General features: G+C 35.7%; 3 protein-coding genes across 7 annotated transcripts in view; 1 reads left to right on the top strand and 2 right to left on the bottom strand.

Moving 5' to 3' along the window:
- Positions 1-1,279: 1,279 nt before the first annotated feature.
- Positions 1,280-4,659, bottom strand: LOC108973657 (ubiquitin-conjugating enzyme E2 S). 3 transcript variants are annotated; one of them, XM_018941054.1, is made up of 5 exons: positions 4,278-4,659; positions 3,886-4,211; positions 3,654-3,801; positions 3,091-3,410; positions 1,280-2,945 (listed from the first exon to the last, which is right to left on the bottom strand). In XM_018941054.1, exons 2-5 carry the CDS (start codon positions 3,892-3,894, stop codon positions 2,805-2,807), a joined length of 618 nt encoding a protein of 205 aa, XP_018796599.1. In that variant the 5' UTR covers positions 3,895-4,211; positions 4,278-4,659; the 3' UTR covers positions 1,280-2,804. The 3 variants fall into 3 exon arrangements, with proteins under 3 accessions (XP_018796599.1, XP_018796598.1, XP_018796597.1); XM_018941053.1 differs by having other exon boundaries at positions 3,886-4,371; positions 4,451-4,659; XM_018941052.1 differs by having other exon boundaries at positions 3,886-4,659.
- A 455-nt stretch (positions 4,660-5,114) lies between these two features.
- Positions 5,115-26,375, top strand: part of LOC108973710 (uncharacterized protein DDB_G0283357-like) — a 111,561-nt gene continuing 90,300 nt past the window's right edge. Inside the window, exon 1 of one of the 3 annotated variants that reach the window (XM_018941143.1) lies at positions 5,115-5,154. The gene's annotated coding sequence lies outside the window, so the exon portion shown is untranslated. Of the gene's footprint in view, positions 5,155-21,938; positions 22,462-22,939; positions 23,112-26,375 lie in introns of those variants that run through there. The other 2 variants (XM_018941140.1, XM_018941142.1) reach the window with 2 other exon arrangements.
- LOC108973711 lies at positions 5,143-5,779 on the bottom strand. Its single transcript, XM_018941144.1, has one exon. It carries the CDS (start codon positions 5,730-5,732, stop codon positions 5,286-5,288), a length of 447 nt encoding a protein of 148 aa, XP_018796689.1. The 5' UTR covers positions 5,733-5,779; the 3' UTR covers positions 5,143-5,285.

Below are 26,375 nucleotides of genomic sequence, written 5' to 3'. Positions count from 1 at the left end.
GAAGAAGAAAACAGATTTTTGCTTTTACATTAAAATTTACCTTTAAAAAACTATAAGTACAATAAAGTTTAAGTACTTTCTTTTAATTTTGTGAAACTTTTTTTTYCGATTTATCAATAAAATTCAACTTTTATGAATTTGTACACCATAACGTTTATGTGGCTTAATTGTATGAGCACAAGTGTATATACATTAAACTTATTAGAGGGCGAGGCCACGTTCACTTTTCCAAAAATTTTGGCCCACCGGTGCCTCTGGCTACTGCGTATCAAATTACAGCTTTATATATTAATTCAGTGCTTAGATATGGCACTTTATAGGTTTTCGTTAAATGGCGATTTGTGGGCGTGGCAGTGGCCCGATTGCGCTACGAAGTCGATTTTGTTTTCCAAAGAATGGGCATATCAAGATTCATCAAGATATCTCAATTTTTACTCAAGTTATAGCTTGTACGGATGGACGAATAGACAGTCAACCGGATTTTAACTTTTCTTGTCATCCTGATCATTTATATGTACATACATATATCACACTATATCTATCTCGCTTAGTTTTAAGTGATACGTCCAACCGTTAGGTGAACACAACCATGATACTCTGCAGCAACAGGTTGTAAGAGTATACAAATTTTGTGGGCGTAGCAGCGGTCCAATCACGCCCAACCACGAACTCGATTTTTTTTGCCAAAGAATGGGCGCACCAAGTTCCATCACGGCCTCTCAATTTTTACTCAAGTTACAGAGTGCACAGAGGGACAGATGGACAGACAGTCACCCAGATTTCAACTCGTCTCGACATCCTGATCATTTTTATATGTGTATATAGGTGATAGAAACAACCGTAAGGTTAAACTATTACACTCTGCAGCAAGGGTAAAAAAAATAATTTAGCTTAAGCGGAAATCGATATATTTAGTAACGTTAGTAAGTTTAATTTTATTTGTTGACACTATTTAATTTGAAATGTAAAAACAAAAAATTAAAGAAAAAAAATGCTTCAAATTTGCACTCAAATTAAACGTATATTAAATGGCAAAGAAAACGTAAAAAGCAAATTATTAGTATTTCCAAAGTAAAAAAGAAATCATAAAAAAATATTACAAATAACGTGCGTTGCGTACCTTGTCACGCCCACACATACATACTTCGCAAGCAAGACATTAAATCATAACCACATGCCGCTGCGACGAACTTCCTACATCGCTCAACCATTATGCATGAATTGTTACAAATTCCAACACTCAATGTCCATCAGAATCAAAATTATAAGAACATTATAATTGACATTTTACATTTTTTGTTTGCACAATTGCTTTTCTTTTATTTTTCAGACTACTACACGCTAAAAATGGTACACGGGAAGGTGTTGGTTAGGCGATTCTCATTGTTGTTATCTTTTTGTTTTTTTTTGCTTTGTTTTTTCTTCACTCTCAGTATATGTATATCAGTTTTAATGCATGAACGTTTAATACAATAAATTTATATGTAGTAAGTAATATATATGTATGTATTTAACCAACTTGTGCATGCAGTAAGTGTGTGGGTGTTGTGGATGGCGATTTGTGGCGAGTACGAGTTTGAAGGAAAATGTTAGCAGTTTTTTTGATTTGAGCACAAGTGCACTTAAATGCTGCAAAAACAAAGCGCGCATACATACAAATATAAGAAAAGGAAATGTGTGTATGTTCCTACACACATAGTCATAAATCATAAACATTTTTGTATGTGAGTACGCATAATGCTAAACATTTCGCTCTTTTGCTATATAAAAGAAATTGTGTAGCCATTGAATCGTTCTGAAAAATATACGTATGTATTAGGGAGTCCGTTCTTCTCAAAATTGATTTTTTACATTTTTAATATGCAAAATTTAAAATGTTTGAGGAGCTGTTAAATTTGTCTGTCATATTTGTGGGCAAAACCTGCCATATCAGAGGGCGTTAAAAAAAATCAACTTAGCTAATAACGAACACCCTAATGCATATATACATACATGTATGCACATGGTGTACATGTGTCCATAAGACGTTAAATATAAAATTAGTTTTGATTTTCTCTATTTTTTTGTTTCTAGGAGTTTATAAATATGCAATTAGAACAATACATTAGGTAAATTAATGCTAAATAAAACTTAGTATTATACTACATAGTGTTTAGGTTCTTCTCTTTTATAACAATTATTATACTATCCTGACTAATTTCATAGGAGAAAGCTAAGGAGAATTACACAAAGTTATATTTATATGTTTATGTATCGAACATGGCTCAATTAAAAGAAGTGTATGTGTGTGTGTGTATGTGTCTTGTTTATGTGATGCCTACGGTATCGTGTCCAAATTAATTCATTAATAAAACATAAAGCTATTGTAATGATAATCCATTCCATTTAAAATGTGCCAAATTAAAGAAATAAAAGAAATGCAGCAGACGAAGCTTGTAGCATATAAATAGCGCACATAGTGAATATACCGTTTCACACTGATTTTTTTATAACATGTGTAGTGATTTTTAGTGTTGTTCGTTAGAACTGTGCTGCTGTCCCCAAATTTAGTGCTCTCCTCTGCATACTTCAACCCTGTTATTATTATTATGCTTTTGTTGTTATTATTGTTGCAATTGGGTATTATTTATAATTGCTAATGCTGCTTCTGTTGCCGCTGCGTCTATACTTGCATTTGCCACTTAATGCTCATGGATGTTTTGGCTTAGTTTGTTTTTGTTAATTTTTTTAAAGAATTGAACGCTAAGGTGACTTGTTGTGTTACCGCCCTTTGGTAAAGGCTTAATACATATACAACTACCGCCTCATAACCGCTTCAACATACGTTTCTTCTCTTTTATGAGCTTTTCTTTTTTCTTGTCCTGCAGTTTTTTGTCGACAGCATGTTTTTTAGAGGAGGGACCATCATCATCTTTCGCATCACCACTGGCGGCACCTTTTGCGGGCTATGAAATGGAGGAAAAGTATGAGTATTTTATATTTGTATGTATATATTTTATATGAATGCTGTTATATTTAAGGGATTACGCGGTTTTGAAATATCAAAAAATCGATACGGAGGTCACGATTTCTCAGTAACTAAATACCAACCTGCGCATGAATTTCCGTCATCATTTTTGCACGCTGCGAGTAATCATCATAACGCTCCAGTAGCAGTTTACCAGCTTCTTCGTTTAGCGCAGATTCCGCATTTGGTACTATGAGAAGGCATTTTATGGTAAGCAATATATGTTTAATACCCAAATCAGGTTTCCAATCCTTCTTTAATGTGTTTACGCAAATTTCACCATTAGCCGCCACATTTGGATGAAATATTTTTGTAAGAAAAAAGGCTTTTGGCGGTGATTGCGGAAAATCTTTTCCGAGTGTTAGCTTAACACGAAAAACGCCACCAGCGTATGGAGTGCCAGCTGTAATAGGTATAAAATATTATTAATATCTATACAAGGAAAAACGTTTAATTAAATTATTATTAATATGCACGTAGTACAAGTAGCTTCGCGGCAAGGCCAAACGACGTGCGTATCAAGGACAGTTTGCTTTGATTTTTCTTATTTGTCATTATTTTTTACAAAAAGCTTGTATAGAGGTGCAAGGGAGTCACCGAAACCAGTATTTGTTTGTATGCAATGCCCATATCAACACTTACTTACCAGGACCTTCGATTAGCGCTTGAATGTCAGTTACATCAGCGTCATTTATTTGTATTTTGATGCCCTCTAATGGTGTTTCGCTCATCTGCTGCATTTCCTTCATTACTTGACGAATTGTCTGTGGTGACAGATTTTCCACATTTGATATCTGTAGCATGGAAATATGAAATAAATAAGTGTAATATGTGATTGGCATAAGACAATCAACTTGCAGCGTGTAAGGCGTACGTACCGAACTCATGGTTATGACTTTCGATTTCTGTAAATGTTGTGTCTGCTAATGCTACGTATACTGCGTGATGCTGTCGATGCCGTCGATGCTCTTACTTTCTACTTGCTTTTGTTTTGCTCTTGTGTTTTATTTGTTGGTTCGTCTTGTGCAACTCAACTAGCTGACAATACCAATTTTCCTATCTACGGATATTTGTGCGTCTATCGCTTTTTTTGGTTCCCCTTCACCTTGAGCACTATCGCTTTTAGCACCCACAGAGCACACAAAAGTTTTCAATGCAAATCGAACTTGCGCCGTGTAAAAAGCGTCACTTTGGATGGGTACGTCTTTGAAAATGGAAAATGTATGCGTATTTTCTTTTTGTGGTTCTTTAATTTTCCCACTACACTTACTTTTGCGATGGCGTCGCTTGTTATTAATGTTTCACTCACACACTTCTTTGAAACAAATTTTCAGCTGCACTTCAATGTGTACTTTCCGGGCTTTCTAAAAACAATTTATGTGAGTTTATATTTTTAAAATCCTGCCGCTTTTGAAGTTGTTTAAAAAATTTCACTCGACTCACTAGAATTTTACACTTTTCGAACAAAACTCCCAAAAAGAAAATGTCAATTGGCGAAACAAACTTTTCCCACTCGACGGGAACAGTGTTGCGATGAGTGCTTTCGTAAACTGTACGATGGCCTATGTTGTATTGCTACTGAAAAGTATTAGCTCAAATTTTTAATTATTTTTGGCTTAAAAGCATATGTATATGCTGAAAAATGTTAACTTGGAATTCTTGAAAAAAAAAAATGTTTTATTTAAAAGCTCACCACGTGCACAGAAGCAAGCGATTTATATATAACTATTAAAATTCTAATTGGAATATTTGATAACTTAACATACAACACTGCGTGCTTATGAAACACAGTCAAATTCGATTGTACCGGTAGGGGTCGCGAAGGTTGTTTTAATGTATAACGGCGCGTTCATCTAGTCTGGAAAATTCGATTGAGTAAATTGAAAATATAATAAATCGCTTTATAATATTTTAAATATATTTGAAGTGCATTTAACAGTCAAAAATTATTGTAGAGTATCTACAACTAGCTGTAAAATTAAATCATTTGTTTTCAATTTAGTTTTCAAAGTGTCTAGTGTTTGTGGCTTAGCATACAAAGTGGTTTTTGCGCTTGTACAAAATTTGTTTCCTATATCCGCTATTGCAAAACTCAAGCTTCCGCAGAAAATATGCTTCAATTGTACGCGAATTATTAGATATAACTGGTATGTAAACAAAGGTGATTTATTAACTTCATTCAATCAATATAAATTTGTTTGTGTATATGCCAACAATGTGTATGCATTATCATATCAACAGCTTGTCTCCATTTTCATTCCAATTTATTGCAAATTTATTAAAATTGGAAGCTCCGATTCCGCAATTGCCTAAAGAAGTTGATTTTTCTTCGTGACTCTGAGATATTAAAAACTTTATCGTCCATAAACTTTGTATCCACCCAAGGCACCATTTCAAAATCGTTCACTGTTCTACGATTGAAAAGTGGATCCGGTGATTCTACATCATGTACGTTTTTCGGCTTGCACTTCGATGGTAATGGTTCAACATAGTCACGTTTGTAGGTTGAAACACTCTGAAATTCCTTAGGCTTATCGAAGTGCAGCAAATCAAAGCGGAAGTCGTTCATGGGATAGGATTGAAAGTTGAGTTGTTTCCTGGCGATGATGCGTATGTTTGATGTCGCTTTTCGTCCGGCCTCAAGCATTTCATGTGTAACTGATTTTGGTGTTCGTGTATTAGCATCATAGCTCATCCACTCGCCGGTGGGACGGCATTTATACATTTTTGTTATATTTGAAACCGAAATAATAGAAATATGTTGATTGTTTTTGATTGTATTTTCAATTTGTTATTATAGGGCGAATGATAAAATTATAACAGTTGAACCTTCATAAAAAATATATGGAAATAGAAAACAAACGGAAAGAAAGACGAAAAATTAATACGGTGTTTCAGTTTCATGAAATTTATCGTTGCCATTTTCATGTTCTCTTATCTAAATAACGAAGTTGTATTTAAGAAAAGAAAATATATTGTACTTCAGTTAGCAAACGACTGCTTATTAGTTTTAAAGCAAATTCGTAAGACGATGCTAGATTTTTTCAAAAAAGCGCACATAATCTTTCGACGTGATTGACTGAACAAGGTATAATAAGTTTTATGACATTGAGAAGAAAACGTCGGAGATCGTATAGTCGCTTTAATTATGTGCGTCTGTCTGTACATACGTGAACTAGTCTTTGAGTTCTGGAGATATCGATCTGATAGCCGATATCAGCGTTGCAATTTCTTATACTTTGCAACATGTTGCTACAGAGTGTAATAATTTTGTTCACCTAACGGTTGCTTTTATCACCTAAAAATATAAAAAAAGATATAGGATTGTATACATATATAAATGATCAGGATGACGAAATTAGTTGAATTCCGAGTGACTGTTTGTCCGTCTCTCCGTTCGTGCAAGTTTTAATTGAGTAAGAATTAAGAAAAAGTACATTTCTTTATCAAAAAGTGAGTGGATTGCAGTAGCAAGGGGCATCTGTGAACTTAATAATTTGGAAAAATGGTCACAGCCCGCACCCAAATAGCTTTAAGGTACAAAGCTCCTAAACCACCAAAGATACAATAACCAAATTCGTTCAGAACAAATCTTTTAAGAAATCCTACTGACAGGTGGACATGGAATTGTAACTTCGTCGGCTCTCCATTAACGGATTTGTTAAAAACTTCTTAAAACGCGATAATTCAATAATCAAATACACCACAGATATTAAATTTTAACACACTGGACAAGAGGGCTTTATAGAAGCCGGGGGTTAAAATGGCATCATTAGGTGCAATCATTTATGTCCATACCTACTCGACTTATATCGACCAAAGTTGGTATAAAATTCCACCTTGACACGCCTATATTTCGAATATTTGCGAAAACGTGAGAAATTGGACTGAAACCACTCCCACTTCCCATATAACACATTTTTAAATTGTGTCTGAATTTTTCTCTTTCTAAAAAAAAACTAAGCACTAATGATTTTATCGGAGGATAAAACCTTACCCGCATACTGTGCTAAAGTGGGCCACCTTATGAACAAAAATTGTCCAAATCGAATCAAAACTATTAAAGTCCCCGGATATCAAATATTGCAGAATTCTGGCGAGTTGACAGTCCTTGGCCAGATAAAAATTCGGGTACGTTCCAGTTACGTAGACCCAAATGTCATGCGAACAGGAACTTTTATCGAAAATATCAATAAACCTATGAGATATGTTATAGAAATTATGATATTGGAACAGATAGGAACTCGAGCATAGGAAAAGATAGTCAAAATTTCCTACTAAGCACCTGCTTACTATAAATATGTTTCTCATTTTGCGAAGCCGTTTCGTTTCCACCGGATTCCAAAGAAGATGAAGAAAATATCTAAAATTAGAGTACAAGAGTGCATAATTTGATTTTTTATAGCAGCGCATTCAGCCATATACAAAAGCTCGGACTAATTAATAATACCGTAATCATAAAAGACAACCGAAAAGAGGGAAATAAAAACAGATGGGTTAAAAATCAACACACACATCATAAACAAAAGTGTGACAAATTGCAAAAATCGTAATTACGTTCATTATGAGAGCGATAATGGCTGTGCGCGACACGGTGTTAACGGTAGGAAATCAATGTTAACCAAATATTTAAACAATTCAACGAATAATCGTTGTATTATTTATTGCAAACTCAAATGATGGTCGGAATTTTCACAGCTATTGTGCCAACTGATGATTGGCTTTGCTTTGCAGAGCTGCATTTTGGTTGATTATTTGGCCCGCGGACTTGGTAGGCACATTTGTTTGAGTGATGGCATGGTCAAGGTGTTGAAAATAATGACATAAAGACATAAAAGTGTTAAGCGCTTACGCTTCACCATTTTAAAGTTTGAGTTTGAATGATGAACAAATGTCGTGTTGTTTGCCCAGCGGTTATTCAACATTCAACTGCCGATTTTTGGGTTTTAGTTGTATTTGTTATACAAATATAAATATACTTAAGCCTTATATAGATTTACACACTTGGATATAGTGTTTTTCTTCTCATCTACTGCTAAGTCCTAATCAACTTTGACCGATGGAAAAGTCATATCTTTCACTATCACTTCAGAATATGTATTATTCCTTTCTCTCTTTAAGCTTACTCTTTATTTGCAATAAGTTAGTATTGAGACCAGGAAGTTCAAAATTGTTAATACAGAGCTCACAGAGTTGTTCACATAACAGTTATTTGTATCACCTGAATCGAGTTAGATATAGGGTTTTTAATAGGTACGCTACAAAAGTAGAACGATAAGGACAGCAAAGGACGCCATAGTTTTTCCCGCTCTGTTGACATTTCTGTTCAGTAAGGTTTGCCATTTCATCATGGAAAGATATACGATTCAACAATGCGTCTAAATTATTAGAATTCACGATCGAAATTTAAGTCAGTGGCTTCTACTTTAAGAKCGCTTCGTCTAATTTATGGTCGTCATAGTCATCCACAATTGAGCATCAAGTGGAAAAATTTTAATTCACAGGGACAGCACAAAATTTTCACGTGCCAGTAAAACAAAGAGGTGCCCGCAGTGTCGAGAATATTGCTACCTTTCAATTGAGAAGGACCCAAATCAGTCTCTCACACATCGTTCGCAAGCGTTGAACATGTCTGTGACGTCGTTGTGGCGAATTTTGCGAAAAGATCTCGGTGTAGATTCCTACAAGATCAAATTGGCGGAAGAACTGCAGCCGCTTGACCAACAGAATCGTCGTGTGTTCTTGAATTGTGCTAAGCAGCAACTTGGAAATGATCCGGTTTTACATTGACAAATCATCATCAGTGATGAAATTTATTTCTGGCTGAATGGCTTCGTTAATAAGCAAAATATGCGTTATTGGTCAGGCAAGCAGCCCACAAGTACTCCATGCGTTATCAAAGCATCCCAAAAAAATTTAGGTTTGCTGCGGTTTATGGGCCGGCCGCGTCATTGGGCCGTACTTCTTCCGTGATGATCAAGACCGGCACGTTACTGTGAATGGAAATCGCTACCGCTAAATCATAACCGAATATTTTTGTCCCGAATTGGATGATATAGACTTGGACAATATGTGGTTCCAACAGGACGGCGCCTCAAGCCACACAGCGAATGTCACAATCGCTTTATATTATTGAAAACCAAGTTTGGTGAATGAAATGGCCCAGTCAATCGACCGCCTCAGTGGTGAGATTTGACACCGTTAGACTATTTCCTGTGGGGCTACATCAAGTCTATGGTCTATGCCAACAAGCTAGCGACGATTGTTGAACTTTAAACGTGAAAATTGTGTTCAGCGTCTGGACTTCTGCCAGCGTGCCCGTGGTGGCCATGCAAAATAAATCGAGTTCCATACAAAATGGCATCGAATGCACTTTGACAGAAATAAAAATTTCATTGATATTCCAAACCGTTGGTAACACTCTTATTGAAAACCCCATCAACATCCTCACCAAATTCTAGTATGGAAAAATTTTGTATTTGACGAGATATTTTCTACGAAATTAGGCACAGATTATTGTCTATGGCCATTTTGAAATTTTCGAAGAAATTCTTCAGATCGGGCTACTATGGCATATAGCTGCCATATAAACAAATCAATCAAAATAAATTTCTTGTAAGGAAATGATGATCCGGTGAAGAGAATTATAGCTGTGATGCAACTGAAGTTAACGTTTGTGCTTTAATGATAATATTTATTTATAGTTTTAACTGCACCTTTTTTCATAAAACATGATAACATTGTAGCACTTTTATTACACTTTAATGAGGTATATATTTCTGTATCAAATTCGACTAAATAACTTTGATGTTAATTTCACATAAAATTTTTTAACTACTTTCGGTTAGCGAGCAGAGAAATGGCGAATCGAAGACGGTTATATAAATGATCTAAAGTGTTTACAAGATATAATATTCGGTTCCATCCGAGCTGAACCTCTCCTTATGTAGTTTTTTATATTTTTTGCCTTTTATTTTCTCCACAAATGTTAGAAATGTGAACATATTTTCGTATGCCTATGCACTAACATGTGCTTCACTTTAACCATTATTTATGAGCTGTTTAAGCATGCTGTGTGCCTAGTGTGTTATTAGCGTGTTTAATGGGGTATCGACAGCGGCTGTGCAAACAAACAGAAAATATTCAAAAAAAAAAAAATCCTCAAAAGAAAGTAAAATTATCATATAGAAAATCATGATTACAAGGTACAAAACGTCAATGAAGGCTTTCGCACGAACTAAACACCGCTGCTGCTACTTCTGTTGTTGCTGCACCGTTAATTGCAACTTTTCTGTTTTCTTATCCAAAATCTGTAACTCACTACGAAATTAGCGATTAACGAGATAAACTAAACCAAAACGTCGATCGTCAAAGATTTGCCCATAATTGACGTGTGCTTGGATTTGTTATTGTTGTTGCCATAACTTTGTTGCTATTTAGTTTCGTTAGTGGGGGGTGTGATGTGTGGTGAGGTGTTGGTAGGCAACAGTGCATAAAGTGGAAATGAACAGAAGTGGGAAGTAGTCTTGCGAATCAGGTAGACATGCCCAATAAAGAAAATTAAAAAAATAAAAATAAAAATAAAATAAATATAGAAAAAATAAAAATAATACTGAAGGTATAAAATATTACTGCTTTCCAGCACTGGGTAAGTGCATAAGCATATGAGTCCATAAGCAACTTTGCCCACGAACATTGTTATGGGTGCCTGTTGTCTGCAATTATGGTTAGAAAAATGTGCGAGTGTGTGTGTTTTGGTATCCACCGGCAGCGAGTTGGCGTGGTTGGCAGTCACTAAGGCAAAAGCCACTAGCCACTGGCCACTAGTTACTGTTAGCCGCTGCAAAATTGCTTCCATGGAATTTATTAAGCGCAACAATTCATACAGAAGTGAGAAAAAATAAACAAAAAGCAAAAAAATCCAACACAAAGAACTGTTCATTCGTCGAGTACAGGAAGTGCTTTGGTTGCACTTTTCTTGCATATAAATTTTCTTCTTTTTACTTTTTTCTCGCTTTTCTGTGTAATTAAAGCAAAATATTCGCTGTGCACTTGTACACCAGTATTTATATAATTGGTTGTAGGTACTTGGAAAAGGTGTTGGCGTTTTTTTGTTTTGTACGGAAAAACGTAAATTTGAGCTGTACTTATGCCAATAATAAATATAGTGTGTCTTTTTATGAGTTTATTCGAAGAGACAAAATAAATAATATCATTGCAAAGAATGTATTTCAATTTTAGAAGCTTTAACAGCGAGGAAAATTCGGTGAGCGCCATTCACTTGGGAGTGGCCAGAAACGATTTTTTTTAGATATGGCTAAAGCAGCTCACGAGTTCCGGTCTTAGACCAAGTATCTATGGGTAGCTAAAAAAACATTCGTTTGAAGGCGAGTCAAAGGGAAAAGGCAAATCATCCCTCCCCATGGTTGAGCGCAGTGGTTGGGACCCGCCATGTAAAAAAATACCCCAAATGAAAAGGTCACAATGACCACAGATGAGAGACCCCCCTTTTAACTCGGCTATAACCATGGAAGTCAGTAACGAGGAAGGAGAACATCATTATCCAGATACCCCGGTTGGATATAAACACAACGAGCAATAGAGAGCAATAGAGAATTGTTAAAGCCGCTCTGGGATTTTCAAAATATCATACGTTTTTTTCTCAGCTTAAAGAACGCTTTAGGATCTAAAACAAGAAAAATGTTCGCTTCTGTTGCACTATATATTATACTACTATGATCACAAAATAGTAAGACTTTGTTCATAATTCTCAAATTCCTAATTTATTCTTCGAAATCTATGTTGTCTCTCTCAATTCCACTTGACCCCAAAGTGGACCAACGTTTTTTCCAATCCTAAAACCACTTTCCGAGTAGCCTTCAATACGCGTATTCACTTTTAATGGCTAAAATTGACTCAAAACGGTTTCCCCAAAGCGGACATTTGAGTTTGCTGAATAGCCAGAAGTCACATGGAATTAAGTCCAGCGAATAGGGTGGTTGCGGCACAATATTGGTTGAAAAGCTGGCTTAAATCTCATGAAGAATCAATGCAGTATGCTTCGATATATTATCATGCAAAATCCAAGAGTTGTCGGCCCATGAGTTGATACACTCAAACAGAATTTCTTGTTGCATTTTGGAAGGAATTCAGAGTGCACCTCACCTCTATAATCGAAGAACTGTCTATATAACCTTGATTTTTTATCTGCTTTGAGGTGGTTTTTTTCGTTTAACACGACGCAGTTTTTCGAAAAAATTGAGTGATTTTGGAACCAATCGTGCTTTCACTTTCTTTAGGCACAAATAATCTTTTCTTCACCCTTCCGATATTCCAGCGATGCAAATAAGATCTCTGACTATTACTCAATTGATGTTGATGGCCGTCCTGGACGTGGTTCGTTATCAACGCTTTCTCGATACTCTTTGAATAGTTTGTAACAATCAAAAACACTTGCTCGCGATAAACAATTATTACCGAAGGCATTTTCCAACATCTTAATTTTTAGGCACTAGAAATTTGTTTCCGTACACAAAATATAAAGGAACTTCTATTTGCACTAATCGTACGGATATAAGTCGCCGAATGCACTTCGTGTACTTCAGAAAGGTAAGCGTTAACTAAACATTAAAGATTATTTTAATGTCACATTTCGCAGAGATGTTACTGACAGTCACAACAACCTAGAAAAAAAATCGACAAATGGTTTCTCGCGCGAAATTTAAATTAAAAAGTCTTACTATTTCTTGCCCACATAGTTAATTTGGTAGAATGGTAAAGAAGGATTTCCAAAATTTGATGTAAAGAAAGACTTATGTAAAACTAAATCCCGCTTCAGATCACTCACTACTCACTATAGCATACAGCTGTCATTTATTTGTGAAGGTTGTTATAGCTTTGTTGCAACCGAAGTTAACTTTTTGTTCTTGTTTACTTTGTTGTTGAATTAACGAGTTTCAAGAATTTCCTTTTAAAAAAGGTGATTTTGAAAGTTGGCCCAGTGGCCGCCAGTTTGTAAGAAAATGTCAATATAAAATTTCTGTTTGAAACATTCAAATACATGTCTAGAATATGCTAGAAAAAAGTTTCAAGATTTGAGTGTTCTAAGCTAGTCTAACTTCATGAGCACCCAAGATATATACTAAAGGGGCCTTTTCTATTATTTGTTCCTCAGGAATAGGTGAAAATTTTCACAAATTTTCCATACCTTAATTAATTTTGATTTGATTATATTTAAATATTTAAAATTTTCCCAGGTCTTTATGATTTAACAACGCCTTAATTGCATCAAAATTGAGTTCAACTTCACTCTTCTCGAATATTGCTATCTCAAAAATATGTACACGAAGAATTTTCAAAAATCACTTAATTGTGATAGACAGATAGATAGAAATTAATTGAGATTTTGTACTGTGACCTATGATCTAATGTGTCCTCTTCTGTGTCACATATGATCACAAAGATCCAGCACTCTGAACAATTCTGAACAAATCCCTGTATAGACCGCGTCAAGGAGACGGAATTTGTCTCTGGTGAGGGTAACCATATCTTAGCGTAACATAAGGTATATAGTGATCGATATTTACTCTTAAAATGATCCTCTGTATGTATGTTTGTATGACTTGAATGATTACAACATGATAAGCCGATTTTACACTTTATTTGCAACATACACTCCAGGGGCACCCTGTCTCTATATAATAATATACCTAGCTGCTTGTTCCAAGCACTTGCAGATGTTCGCGTGCTCTTGACGAAGCATATTATGCAGCACACATAAATCAAACTTGAAACCAGCAAATTAATATATTTAACTGTTTGAATAGACAATTTGATGTTACATTAAAAGAAATATTCAGAGTCAAGATATTCAATTACGATAGTTCGTTTAGATATGAACGGGAGACGTCTACACAAATAGCAATGAAGGGCTCTGTGCAATTCCTTATATGTACTTAATACAATTCATAATTTTAAATGATATTTAGAAGATTATGTTGAATAGAATTTTTATTCTCAGTGAATTTTTCATATCAAATCTTTCTAACCAATTTAACTCTAGCACTTGGAAACCGTAATAGTAATTTGTGTGGCTACCATTTGCTCCAATACATTTTGTCATCTTATGTTTAATTCTTGGCGTCCAGATTCGAGGTGAAGGTTCTACCATTCAAAAATATTTTCAGAAACTGGAACAAGTAATATTCCAAAAGGGCTAGAGAATATGGTTGTTGTGGCTGCACAATAAACTAAGCTGCAAAAACTTTTGGCTTGCTCTCAAACTTGTAAGATATCTTGCATTATACTGGTGGAAAACTACAATTTTTCTATTGATCAATTCTGCCCTCTTCTGTTTGAATGCATCACTCAATTTATTCAGCTGATCACAATACTTTTCAGAATTAATAATCATCGTATTATTCGGCAAAAGCTCAAAATAAACGTTCCCTTTGAAATCGTCATTAAACAGACATCATAATACGATAGTCACTAACGGTTTTGGTTTGGGAAGTGGTTTGAGTTGGCTCCTTCAATAAACATAATCTCTTACGCTTTATATTCTTATAACAGTGGGCTTCAAAACTGGATCGCTCCTAACTAAATTTCAGACGTTAATGCAACGAAGCAGATTTCGTTCTATAAGGACATGAGGAACCACATAGAATATAAAGCTGTAGAGCTAAATAGAGAAGATACTGCGCCATTATTATTATTATTTTTTTTTAATTTATCAGTGTTAACTTTTCAAATTCACTTTTCCACCCTCGAAATCTCTGAACTCTTTCAAGACTTCACTATGTTATGTTGGAAACATCTTTGAGGTTATGTAAATAATTTATTTGGAGCACACTTTCATTGAAGAAAAATATTAATTGAACTTGGTGAGGCGCTAACAGTTAGACTATCTTTTTTCTATCAAAATATAGGCATTATTAAATTAATTTTGCGGTCTTTACGTTTTCGTTTTGCAATATTCGCAGTTTGCTGTCGATTGGTTCAAATGCGCAGAGGCAAAAGCTCATAACTCATCTGCGCGGCGGGCAATAAAGCGCGCGGCGTTTTGGTGAAAAAAGATGAGCCCGCGAATGCCTAAAAATAAGTATGTGAATCCATATACATGGCATATGTGTAAGTAGTTTGAGTCAGATTGACTTAGTGTGCGGAACGAAAATGCATGCAAATCAATGCTTTGTGAACTGTGGCCAACGAACTGTTGTAAAATTGAAAACGCAACACCGACGGACGGACGGACAGACAGTAAGGCGATAATGGAGCGATGCGAAAGCGTTTTATGAGCGTTCGTTCGCTACTTGGCAGCCGCCGATGGAAGCCAACAACAAAAGATAACCCGCGAAATTTCCAAAATAAGAAATAAAAAATGTAAATTAGAAATTAGAAACACAAATCTGCAAAGTACAAAAATTGGAAAAACTACATATTTGTGTTGGAAACAATTTTCGCCGAGGCGACAGTAAAATTGAAACTCACAAATAAAGCGAAAAAAGCATGTTTCGCAGTTTTTTCTATTTATTATGCCCTAAATAGGTATAGGTAACAACAGGGGATGGTGAACCCGAATCTCCAATCGATGACGTTGGAGCGGACGTTGCATTGTCTGACCATGAAGAAGTTCGAATAACTAACAATAATAAACTAACGTTGACCAATACCAAAAGCTTCGCCAGGATCAGGAAGGGGCCACCCGACAAGACGACTGCCTATCGTGGAACTTTTCTATTTACTGCTGGATAAAATAATTCGAGCTGTAGATCTGAAAAGAGAGGTGCAATCTTCTATAAGAGTGTATAGCCCCTGTCCTCAACAACCACGTCGTTAGTTCTGCTTTCTCCAGGTTCGATAACTATCACTGTCATAATGCCATCCTCAAATCCAACGAAGAATTACTCTTGGCAAGAGTTGCCACTTCGGACTGAGTAGGCAATTGAAAAGTAAAGTCTTCTCTCAAGGAGCAAAGACCAAACTCCGCAAATCACTCATCATTATCATCATGCTATATGGTACAGACGTATGGACGATCCAGAACGAAGCTGTGCAAGGGTAACCCTCAATTCTCGTGGCAACTCGAGCTCATCTGCAAAGGATGGTAGGTTGACTTCAAGTGCGCCATTCACTGAGAGGGAGTCGGTACATTTAAGAAGTTTGATGCGTCCGAAGTCGGCGTATTGCTTTACGTCGTCGACGTGGTTGCGGAAAGACCTCCTGATGTCCCTAGAAGGCAGTTCCGCTTCAAGCAGGAGACTGCAATGATAATTTCGACGAAAGCATCGCAGCACAAACTGCTTGCACAGGAGTATGCTCCTTAATTTCGAGCATGCCGGCTTCAATGTGTTCAGACGTTCAATGGGAGATCTCAAGGGACATCCATTGTAGTCCGGAGTGCAGTGTTCTGATATATCTGCAGCTTTCTCGTCTGTGTTTCACTGCATCCAGGTGACCATATTGGTGCGACGGAGTTAACTTTGACAATAATCGCGGTCGTGAAGAGTGAAGTGTGGTAATAGGCTAACCTCACACCTAAAATCTTAGGATTATTGACAGTCGAAATGAATTATTGCTGAAGGCAAGGGTGCAATCTCCGAAGAATTGTTCTAATCGAGTCACTATAGCATATAGCTGCTATACAAAGAGATCAGTCAAAAGTAAGTTCTTTAAAGAATATTTTATATTTGTGAAGGGTATTATAGCTTTGATGCAATCGTAGTGAACGTTTTTTCTTGATTTTGTTTTCACTTAGAGTAGTTGTTTACTGTTCATTGTATATGTGTGTGTATGTATGTATACCACATTTCCAACTTCAACTGTTGTTGCTGCTGTTGCTTTTTATTGCATTATTAGTTGACGCGGTTTTGCAAATTTTCGCGCGAAAAGTTCGTAGCGACTAGCAGTGCAACAACAACAAGACAGGCAATAATAATAAGTTGTCAATATATATGTAGTTGCAGCAGCAAAAATGCAAATGCTGTGTACACTTGAACAATAATTGCAGTGGAGAAAAATTTGCAACAACAGCAACAGCTTTTTGTGCCAGCAAGCAAACAGCAACAACTGTACAACAACAACTGCTGAATATTGGTCACAAAATAACGACACAGCCAGCCCACATCGCAAACCGCACAATGTTGGCATAACCACCAACCATACACACATACCCACACATATTTACAAGTCTATATATAATTACGATCTTTCAGCAGCAATTTTTTGCGGCATTTTTTTGAACTGCACGAAACAACAGTCAACCTGCTGCAAAATCGACAGCTGAACTGGGCAAATTGCTGCACTACCACTGCCTAACTGTCAGTTGCTGCTGCGCGCTGCTGCTGCCGGTTTGCGACGGCGCGCAGTGTTGCGCTGCCTGAGCTGAGTATGATAATTGCTATGCACCCGGTCGGAAAAACATGAAAAAGTTTTTTGAAGTGACTTCATAGTCATATAATTAACCTGTGGGGTATGAAGGAGGTACTTGTGCCGAGGAAAGGAATTTACATGAATCATGTGCCTTAAAATAAAGAAGGAAGGACATTATATTTCTGTATTATAAGTCGTCCTCTGAAGTAGATATTAATTTAAGTGGTTATATCCACTTGCAAGTCAGAAAAAACGCTTTTTTCCGTGAATATTTTTTATAAAGACATTTTATTTGAACATTTAAAATAGTGTAGATTTACAAAAGTCAATATATTTTAATAACCGATGAATCGTTTTGAAAATTTTGGATTTCCTTGATCTCGTAGAACCTCTTCAGGAGGATCTCTGGAAAAATGTGTCTGGCGCTGAGGAAGATTTCGCTCCCTAAAATTATTTCAAATCCAAAAACCAAACACAAGCTGGAATGACTAGTCAATATCTTCATTTTTGACAAAACAGAGGCTACCAAAAAAAGTTGTTTTCGATTTGGCTTGAAATCCCGAATTTATTATCAAAAATCTTATTGTTTCGATATTTCTTAAGAAATATATCTATGCAAGTCGATCGGTCAGTCGTTTCAGTGAAAATTTTCTCACCGACAACGTTCCGAGAAAAATGCGTTTAAAGTTTTAGATTTCGATTATAGCAGGGACAGATCTAGAAGTAGTTTTTTGGAGGGGGAAACAAACATTTATTTGAAACATGAAGATAATTATATTAATTATAGTAGTCTTTAAGTTTAATATCATGATGGAAAAATTTCAAATCGAGCTGCTATATATATCAAATAAAAAGGCCTTTGCATCTATCCATCAAGTAGTCCATAAGATTATTAATTTCTTTGGTTTTCAAAGCATATACTTTTTTTGGAAGCTGCAAACTCACTTGAAATTCGTCCAATACTTCCCTAAAAAGCATGTCTTCAAATCTTCGTCGATTGTATCCGCCACTGATTATAGTACAACAAATACGCCGATATCTTCTAAACTATTTGCTGGATCAAATTCAATCGGAGAATATTCTCAAATATACATATTTATGGCAAACGACTCAATACGATCACATTGAACTCCTTATTGAGCGTTTGTCTCTGCGGAACAAATTCATGATCCACCAAAACAGGAATATCGAATAAACTTTCAGCTTTATCGGGACGATTTAAGCAAGAACGCGTTTCATACCCAAAATATCCACCAAAATTATTCGAACGGACTCTTGAGAGATGTCGAGCTCTGTTACCATTTCTCTAACATATGCCTGACGATTTTCAGCTACTATATTTTTCACTTTTTTAATATTTCCATTAGTTGAAGAGGTCGAAAGTGGTCCAGATCGAAGCATGTTCAATTTCAAAATTTCCAAATGCATTTTTCTCACAATGTATTTCTCGATTTCAATAAATATTACTTATATAGCGAACCTACATTTTTTAAGACTGCAAATGTGTTCTCGATAATGGCGATCCTAAGAACTTAAAATATTCAAATTTTATAAAATGGGCAAGTGATTATCAAATCTCTCAGATTTTGGGTACACAAGTTCTTATCCCTTGTCAAACTAGTAAGATATATTTTTTTAAAGTTCGAATAAACTAGTTCTACGATTAGTATGAAGTTTCACAGAAATAAATTGTAATACTAGGCATACATGAATATAATATATATAATATAATATATATATATATATATATATAGCTTTTAGATCAGAAACTTCAAAATGTGCGAATTTCAATTAACTTCCTCGCAGGGCATATATTTACATAAGAACTGTGTCTTTTGGCTTCCACTTGGGTATTTACCCGCTTGCAGCGCGGCAATTTGTTGTTCACCTTTTGTGGTTCGATCGGCGGCAACTGTTGGTAGCGCCCTGAATGGCTCCAACCGAATGCCGAACTACAAATTAATAAGTAAATACGACTTATTTCGTAGATACATAGAAGTACGTATGTTTGTCTTTGCATTTTGTCTGCTAGAAGCTTTATATTTTTCGTGCTGTCTTGCGCTTGCGCAGTTGTTGCGGTCAACGCTGCAGCTGTTGCCTGTTTGTTGCTTTTTCTTTTTAATGGCATCGCTACTGTTGTCATTGTTATTATTATTATCGCTGTATTCAGTCGCTTGCCGACATTTTTAGCATGCCAGTCATTCTTTACGCTCTCGCTCGGTGGAGTTTTGTCGCAGCTGTTGTGGAATTTCAAATACTGGCCACTGGATTGGGCTACACGGTAAAATTTTGGAAACCAATTTTCTTTGTGTCATGAAACTAAGCCCCTGTATTGTATTAATCGATTAAACAAAATGTTTATTTATTTAGTAAAGCTTAGCCCTTGCTGAATAATCGTTCCAGAAATATGTATATTTCAGAATCGGAGTCAATTAAAAAGCTTTTTGATAATGTAAAATGCTATGTTTTGACATTATAGTATTGTAAGATCAGTTTGGGATGTAATGGTCTTGCTGCCTATCTGGTTGATGTCCTCGTAAGAGTCACCGGCTACAATGGCCATATAAAGGATTGCAAATTCGGTGTGGGATTCGAGGAGGGAAAGAGACTCCATCGCTGAGTACTGGCATTCACCCCGGTTGATGAATATCTATCCATAACCCGCATAAAAGCACAGCTCTTCAACATATCGCTGCTTTACGTCTATGCCCTGGCGGAAGGGAAGGTCGATGTGACCAAAGATGTCTTCTATGAGCACTTGCAGCGCATCTATGAGAGCTGCCCGCCCCTCAATGTCAAAATCGTGCTTGGCGATTTTAAATCCAGTAAAGTAAAATAAGAAGAGGAGATTATAACGGGTTCCCCAAGAGACCTTCAACAGTTTCGAATTTATTTTTCATATATTTAAAGTTTAGACCCTTAAGAACATACCCTCCAAAGGATTTTTAAAAATTAAAATTATTTTAAGAGCTACAGTTACTTTAGCGGCGCATAACCTAGCCCGGTACTTTTTTCCACACGGTACCGTCATTATCTCAAGTTCTATACTACCGATTTACTTGAAATTTTGTGTGAACCTTCTTTATATAATCCTTTGTCGTTCCTACCAGCATCGTGTCAAAATTTTTGTTTTTAATATTTTCAAAAAAATTCGGGAATTTCAAAAAAACAACGTAAAAAATGATTTTTATTTTCAAGCAGTCGCCATTTTTCAAAAAAAAAAAAATTTCGTGTTCCTGAGATTGGAACTATAACAGCATCCTTACTGATTAAGAATTTCTTTTGATTTTTTTTTTTTCAGACCACCAGGGGAGTCAGGATCAATGTCGCCATGATGCGCCATTTTTTTTACACCTGTCTCTCCCCCCTCTAATTATTTTAATTTTTAATATTGTTTTGTAAAATTTTTTTTCTGTATTCTTGAGATATCAATAAAAACACCATAAAAAAATGGATAGTAAAAATATTTTTGGTTTTTTTTTAAATAAAATTCAAAAACTGCCCAAAATTTGATTTCTAGGGTAGAATACCCCCTTAATAAGTATTGGAATCAGCTGATACTATTTTTTCGTGTGTCTAAAATTACAAGACCAATAAAGTCACTTTCAACCTTGTCGTTTTTCAATACTTCATCAGCGGTACTACTACATACGCAAATATTACCAAAAGGCCGCAATAAAAGCTCAATAAATGTGATCAACGCCAAAAATTAAATAAAACCTAGATTCATCGGTAGTTGTTGTTGCAGAATTTCAAGTATTTATAATGTTAAATGCGCGAAACACAGAAATGTCAGGTTATGGCTGTTGTTGTAGACATTAAACATAAATAGTTATGTAAATATATATGTGTTGTATGTAAGCTGCTTTGTTTATTTCCACGTCAAGTCAAGTTGTGCCAACTACTATTTTAACAGCTAAGAACAACAACGCGCAACCGCAAGCAACACAAACAAAGTAACTGAATCAAAACCTTTCTGCCAACACGCCGACGAAGCAAAACAAACCAAAAAGAACAGAAATAAATGAAAACAAAAACGCAGTCGCATCGGTAGCGGCAGAGCAAAACATGCGCGCCAGCGAACGTTAACAGCACGTCGGAGTAGCGGCGCCGCATAAGCAAATTATCGCAATGGCGCTGACGACGCTGACGGCGCTGCTGACTGCGCTTTTATTTTTCACATTTATTTAAAATTTTTGTGCGCTTACGAGCTGTGTCGGCTTCTTCAGCCAGTCGTCTACGGCGCGCGTAAATACCCGTTCGGTTGTATTTTTTCGACTCGTTTTCGAAAGCGCGCCGTCGGCTCACGTCACGCGTCGCAGCGAAAGCTTTTTAGCGCTGCGTTTTTGGTGGAGCTCAGCAGCGACAGCGCGGCAACTGTCCGCATTTAAGCTTTGACTTTGATGTCTTGGCTGCTTGCCTGCTTGGCTGATCGGCGGCTTGGCGGCTGACTCTGCGGTTTGCTGAATGGTGGATGGATGGATGGCTTGGCTCGTTGGCAAGTGGCAAAGCGCCATATGCCTGATCGCAGGTAGTTTTAGTCGCCGACGTGATACTGAATGAGGCGTACACGCGTTTTACCACCAACGAGACCGTTATAAGAGCGTTACAGTAAATTGTATGCCAAGTGAATTTGTGCTAAGTTGTGCAGCGTGAAGTAGAAAAATCAGTTTGAAATTGAAATAAAAATTAAAAAAAAATTTGAAAAAAAATAGCAACCGTGCGCATGTTTGTGTTTGCCATTAACACTACAGTTTTTTCTTATAAACCTGCAGCGTTGGGTTGCCGCGCGGTCTATTGCTCACCAAACTGCCAAAAACAACAACAAAAGTGGGGTAGTAAAGTAAGCTTGATGATACTGGAAATTTAATATTTGCTGCAACGGCAAACTTGAATGTCACAGCGAAAAGCTGCTGAACAATAACAGCAACAACAACAGAAAAGCAAACAATTTGCAGTGAAAAAGCAACAAAAAAATCGTGCTACTACAAGCGGCAATTGAAGCTGCAGCAACGCAACAAGGCGCGTCACACCACCGCCAACACAGCCAGCAATAACAAAACTGCTAACAACAACAATAAGCTGTAAGTAGTGCCACTTGAGCAACACACTTCCGATCAGCAGCGCCGTGCCGCGTTGTTACACCGGCTTTCGGCTTTCTTTTGCAGCCAAAATGCTTATACTGCGACTGGGAACTTCTACTTGCCTCGCATATGGGTGTGTGTGTCCCTGTTTATACATATGTGTGCGTAAGTGTGTGTGCCTGCTATGCTAGTATATTTGGCATTCGCATTTCGTGAAAGTCAATAATATTGTTTTGCTGCACGAAGAAAGAGAGAGAAAGGACAAACAAGTGGAAAAAGTTAAGTGAAAAAATAGCTGCAACAAAAGTAGCAACAACAACAATCAGAAAATCAGCGGCAATTCACTAATGTATGCGAAGTGAATCCCCAAACACACATTTGTACACGCATGTGTGTGTGTGTGCCAATCAACCCAGTTAATGCATTTTCCACTCAAATAAAAAAACCAAAAAAAAAAGTTAAAAAATAAAAAACAAAATTAAGTTACTTGAAAGCGTGGCGAGTAAAAAATCATTAAATGCAACAACGTGTCTATGAAGCGCCACGAAATTGTAGTGAAATGTTTTTGTAGCGAATTTGAAGCGTAAAAAGTGTAGCAGCGTAGCATCATAAAAGAAAAATATGAAAAAACAGCAACAAAATATTACAAAGTATGTATTTACGTGTTTGTTTGTTAAACACTTAAGAAAGGTGCAACCGCATATACAGTTATGCACACAGTTACACATTTTCTTACGAGAACTTTTGTTACTTAAATACGCTTAGCATGGCTGCGTCAACGAGTTTATTTTGAAGATGTTTTCAGTTTTCAGCCCGGCAGCAATTTTTTGAGTAATAGTTTTGGAAGGTGTGCTAAATGCCTGGCAGAAGTTGTTGAGTTAGCATATTTAAATGTCATACATACAAACATTGGTGCGAATTTTCGCAGCTGGCTACCCTGTAGGAAAATATTGAAAGAAGAATATTAAGATAATATTTTATTTATAAAAACAAATAAATTCCTTGCAGTGTACAAGATTTTTGTGCATTTTGTAAGCAAAGAACTCCCAGTTAAGGAGTCAGTACATTTTGTAAGCAATCTTAATTAAAATGTATTAATTAAATTCAAAAATTTTATATTATTTTTTGCATTTTCTGTTCCCTTATACCCTTAGAATTAATGTTGAAATCCACTTTACCATTGGAATTATTCGAAAGAGGCCCAAAATTAATAAATCCGCTCAACGTTCGGAGGGCTCGGAGTGCACACCTGGCACTTTAAACGCTTTTTTCTCAAAACACACTTCTTAAAATTGGCGGACATGTTTCCGGTCGGAATTACTCAACCGATTTGCTTAATTTCTTGTTCTGAATGTTCACAAAACGTCCCTACTAGTTTCATATTTTTTTTATAATTTATTGACAATGTTATGGCAAAATTTATGTAAAAAACTATGGGGAAAATTTAAAAAAAAGTGTTAATTACTTTTTCATTTGTCAACATGTTTTCATGATTCTAGTAGACACGATAACCATTCACGTATTTTTAAGAATAAATTGGGTTTTTGTATTTCAGACGATCCAAACTTGAGAAATCGTGTCCGCCAGTTAAAAAACGCATCTCATTCGCTCTGCCATTTCTCCGACAGGCGTCATCAAAAAAGTCCAAAAAATTAGTTCATACACTCCACGATATACCTCATGATATGTAGAAAATTTCTATAAAAAAAATTTTAATCTTAATTAACAGAAGAAAATTAAAAAAAAACTTGTTTATTACAATTTTTACATTGTTTTTATTTGAAAATTAATCAAATTTCTCTCTTGGAGTTACATGAGTTTCCTCGGATAAAAAATTTTATTTTTTCAACAATTTTTTTTTTCAAATAAAAAATTAAATATTTTATTAGAATGTTTTATTGTTACAAATACACATTTATTTATTTATTTATAAATGTGAAAAAAAATAATACAATTATTTTATTTACACGAAAAAAGGAGCACTGGCTGCCAGGACCTTCGGACACACATTATTAACAAAGAAATTCTGAAATAAATAAAATATTTTAGACTCTGCCATTGAAACGCCATTTCTGGTGACCCCTCGGAAAAAAAGATGCGTCCGCGTCCTTACAGGATGATCCAAAATGAAAAAAATACGTGTTTTAATTAAAGCCTTTACTTAAACTTGGACGAAGAAAAAGAATATTGAAAATTTGATTTTTACAGACATTTTTACAAACAAATAAGAATTTCAGTGAAAATTTCGTGATAATTACTATTTTTTTTTAATAGTTGTAATCGAAAAACAAAAAATCCTTCATCCAAGCCTTTAAGAATTGTATCGCAAAACCTGTGTAAAATTTCATGAAGATCGGTTGAGTAGTTCTCGAGAAATCTTGTCAACCGACTTCAAAAACACTGTTTCGAGAAAAAAGTCGATTTTCTTTTCACGGGTCTTTTCCAAGATTTGGTAGCTGTTAATAGTCGTTGTTTGGACTTCCCTGGACTAAAGCCGCACTGATAAGCTCCAATCAGTTTGGGGAAGTCGATTTTGCCGCATATCGTTATGAGTGTGAAAGGATTGTTGTTGTAACATAGCAGTTGGTGGGAATTAAGAACAAAGTTGCTCGTCTTTGAAAGTAATAATTTACCTTTCACACGATTGTGTTATTGAAATTGTTTGTTTTTAGTTTAGTTAGTTTTGTTTTTGTTTCTGCAACTTAATAGTAGCTAAACGTTTAAATGTTTGTTTGATGATATTTTCTGATAACAAAAGCCATTTTGTTTCCTTTATGCAAGCTAGTCCAACGTTTCAAAAGTTGGTTCAGAGAAAGGATAGATTTTGATATATTTCTTTGAATGAGAATTTAACAATGAAAAATGTGTTTAACTTTTTTTTGAAGCTATCAAGTTACTTATACCGCTAAGTGGATTCTAATGCAGTCTGACAAAGCGCTAGTATTTTATAGTTAAGTTTGGTAGTGGGATCGGTTCCGGTAGTACAGAACGATTTTTAGACTAAAGGGGGTAAAGTTGATTCGTGCAAACCCACTCATGCCTTTGTGAACTTTTTGTAACGACGATTTATACTTCCTTTATTAGGTAATGGCAGTAATTATTTGAGCGGGTTTCGGAACTTAGCGCCGCATCATCAGAAATAAAAAAGCAGGTGTTTATTCGTTAGATGTTAGTTTTTCACAAGTAACGCCGAGAAATATTCTTAAATTTCAATTTTTCATTTGCAAGAATCAAAGCCAAGGAAATTATATAACATGTCAACCAATATTTATAACTCCAGAACGGCTGAACCGATTTGGCTGAAAATTGTTGGGGAGGTAGCTTAGAACCACTGGACGGACATAGGATACTTTGTATCTCTTTATGTTAAAATTCAATACAATTCATAAATACAAAAATGGTATTTGAAATCATAAGCATTTGTTCAAAATTCATGTTTTCAAAAATCAGGTAAATATTTGTTTTGGGTGTATAATGTAATGCCGACAGTCAAAATCTCGAAATTTATAATTCCGACAATCAAAATACCGACAAATCAAAATACCGACAAATCAAAACACCGACAAATCAAAACACCGACAAATCAAAACGCCGACAAATTAAAATACCGACAACTCATAATACCGACAAATCTAAACGCCGACAATTCGAAATACGGACAGAAGAAATTTTTATAAAATAAATCGTTAATATGGTTCCTAGATACCAAAGAAGATTACTAATCGATAGAGACATTTTGGGTAACAATTAAAAAAAAAACTTTATTTTAGGAAAGGTGCTGTTGTACGTTTAATTATAAAAGTGTAACTTTAAAATTTAAAATTAAAAAAAATTGGCCATTAAAATAAAGGCAACCCTGTAGACATGTGCTGAACACATAGAAAGAGACAGACTTCAAGCGACCTCTGTCAAAT

Source organism: Bactrocera latifrons, unplaced genomic scaffold, assembly GCF_001853355.1.
Source record: "Bactrocera latifrons isolate USDA-ARS-PBARC rearing strain unplaced genomic scaffold, ASM185335v1 scaffold_5, whole genome shotgun sequence".
Classification (NCBI taxonomy): domain Eukaryota; kingdom Metazoa; phylum Arthropoda; class Insecta; order Diptera; family Tephritidae; genus Bactrocera; species Bactrocera latifrons.
The sequence above is the reverse complement of the archived record's forward strand: the minus strand, read 5'-3'. Positions and strand labels throughout refer to the sequence as shown.

What these genes read in the sequence shown, in the direction of transcription:
- LOC108973657 (XM_018941052.1), bottom strand. An exon ending in AGCGCTAATCGAAGGTCCTG is followed by an intron (nt 3,411 to 3,653) that starts GTAAGTAAGTGT and finishes TACCTATTACAG; the next exon opens with CTGGCACTCCATACGCTGGT. An exon ending in TGACGGAAATTCATGCGCAG is followed by an intron (nt 2,946 to 3,090) that starts GTTGGTATTTAG and finishes TCCATTTCATAG; the next exon opens with CCCGCAAAAGGTGCCGCCAG.
- LOC108973711 (XM_018941144.1), bottom strand. Translation starts at nt 5,732, where the DNA reads ATGTATAAATGCCGTCCCACCGGCGAGTGGATGAGCTATGATGCTAAT.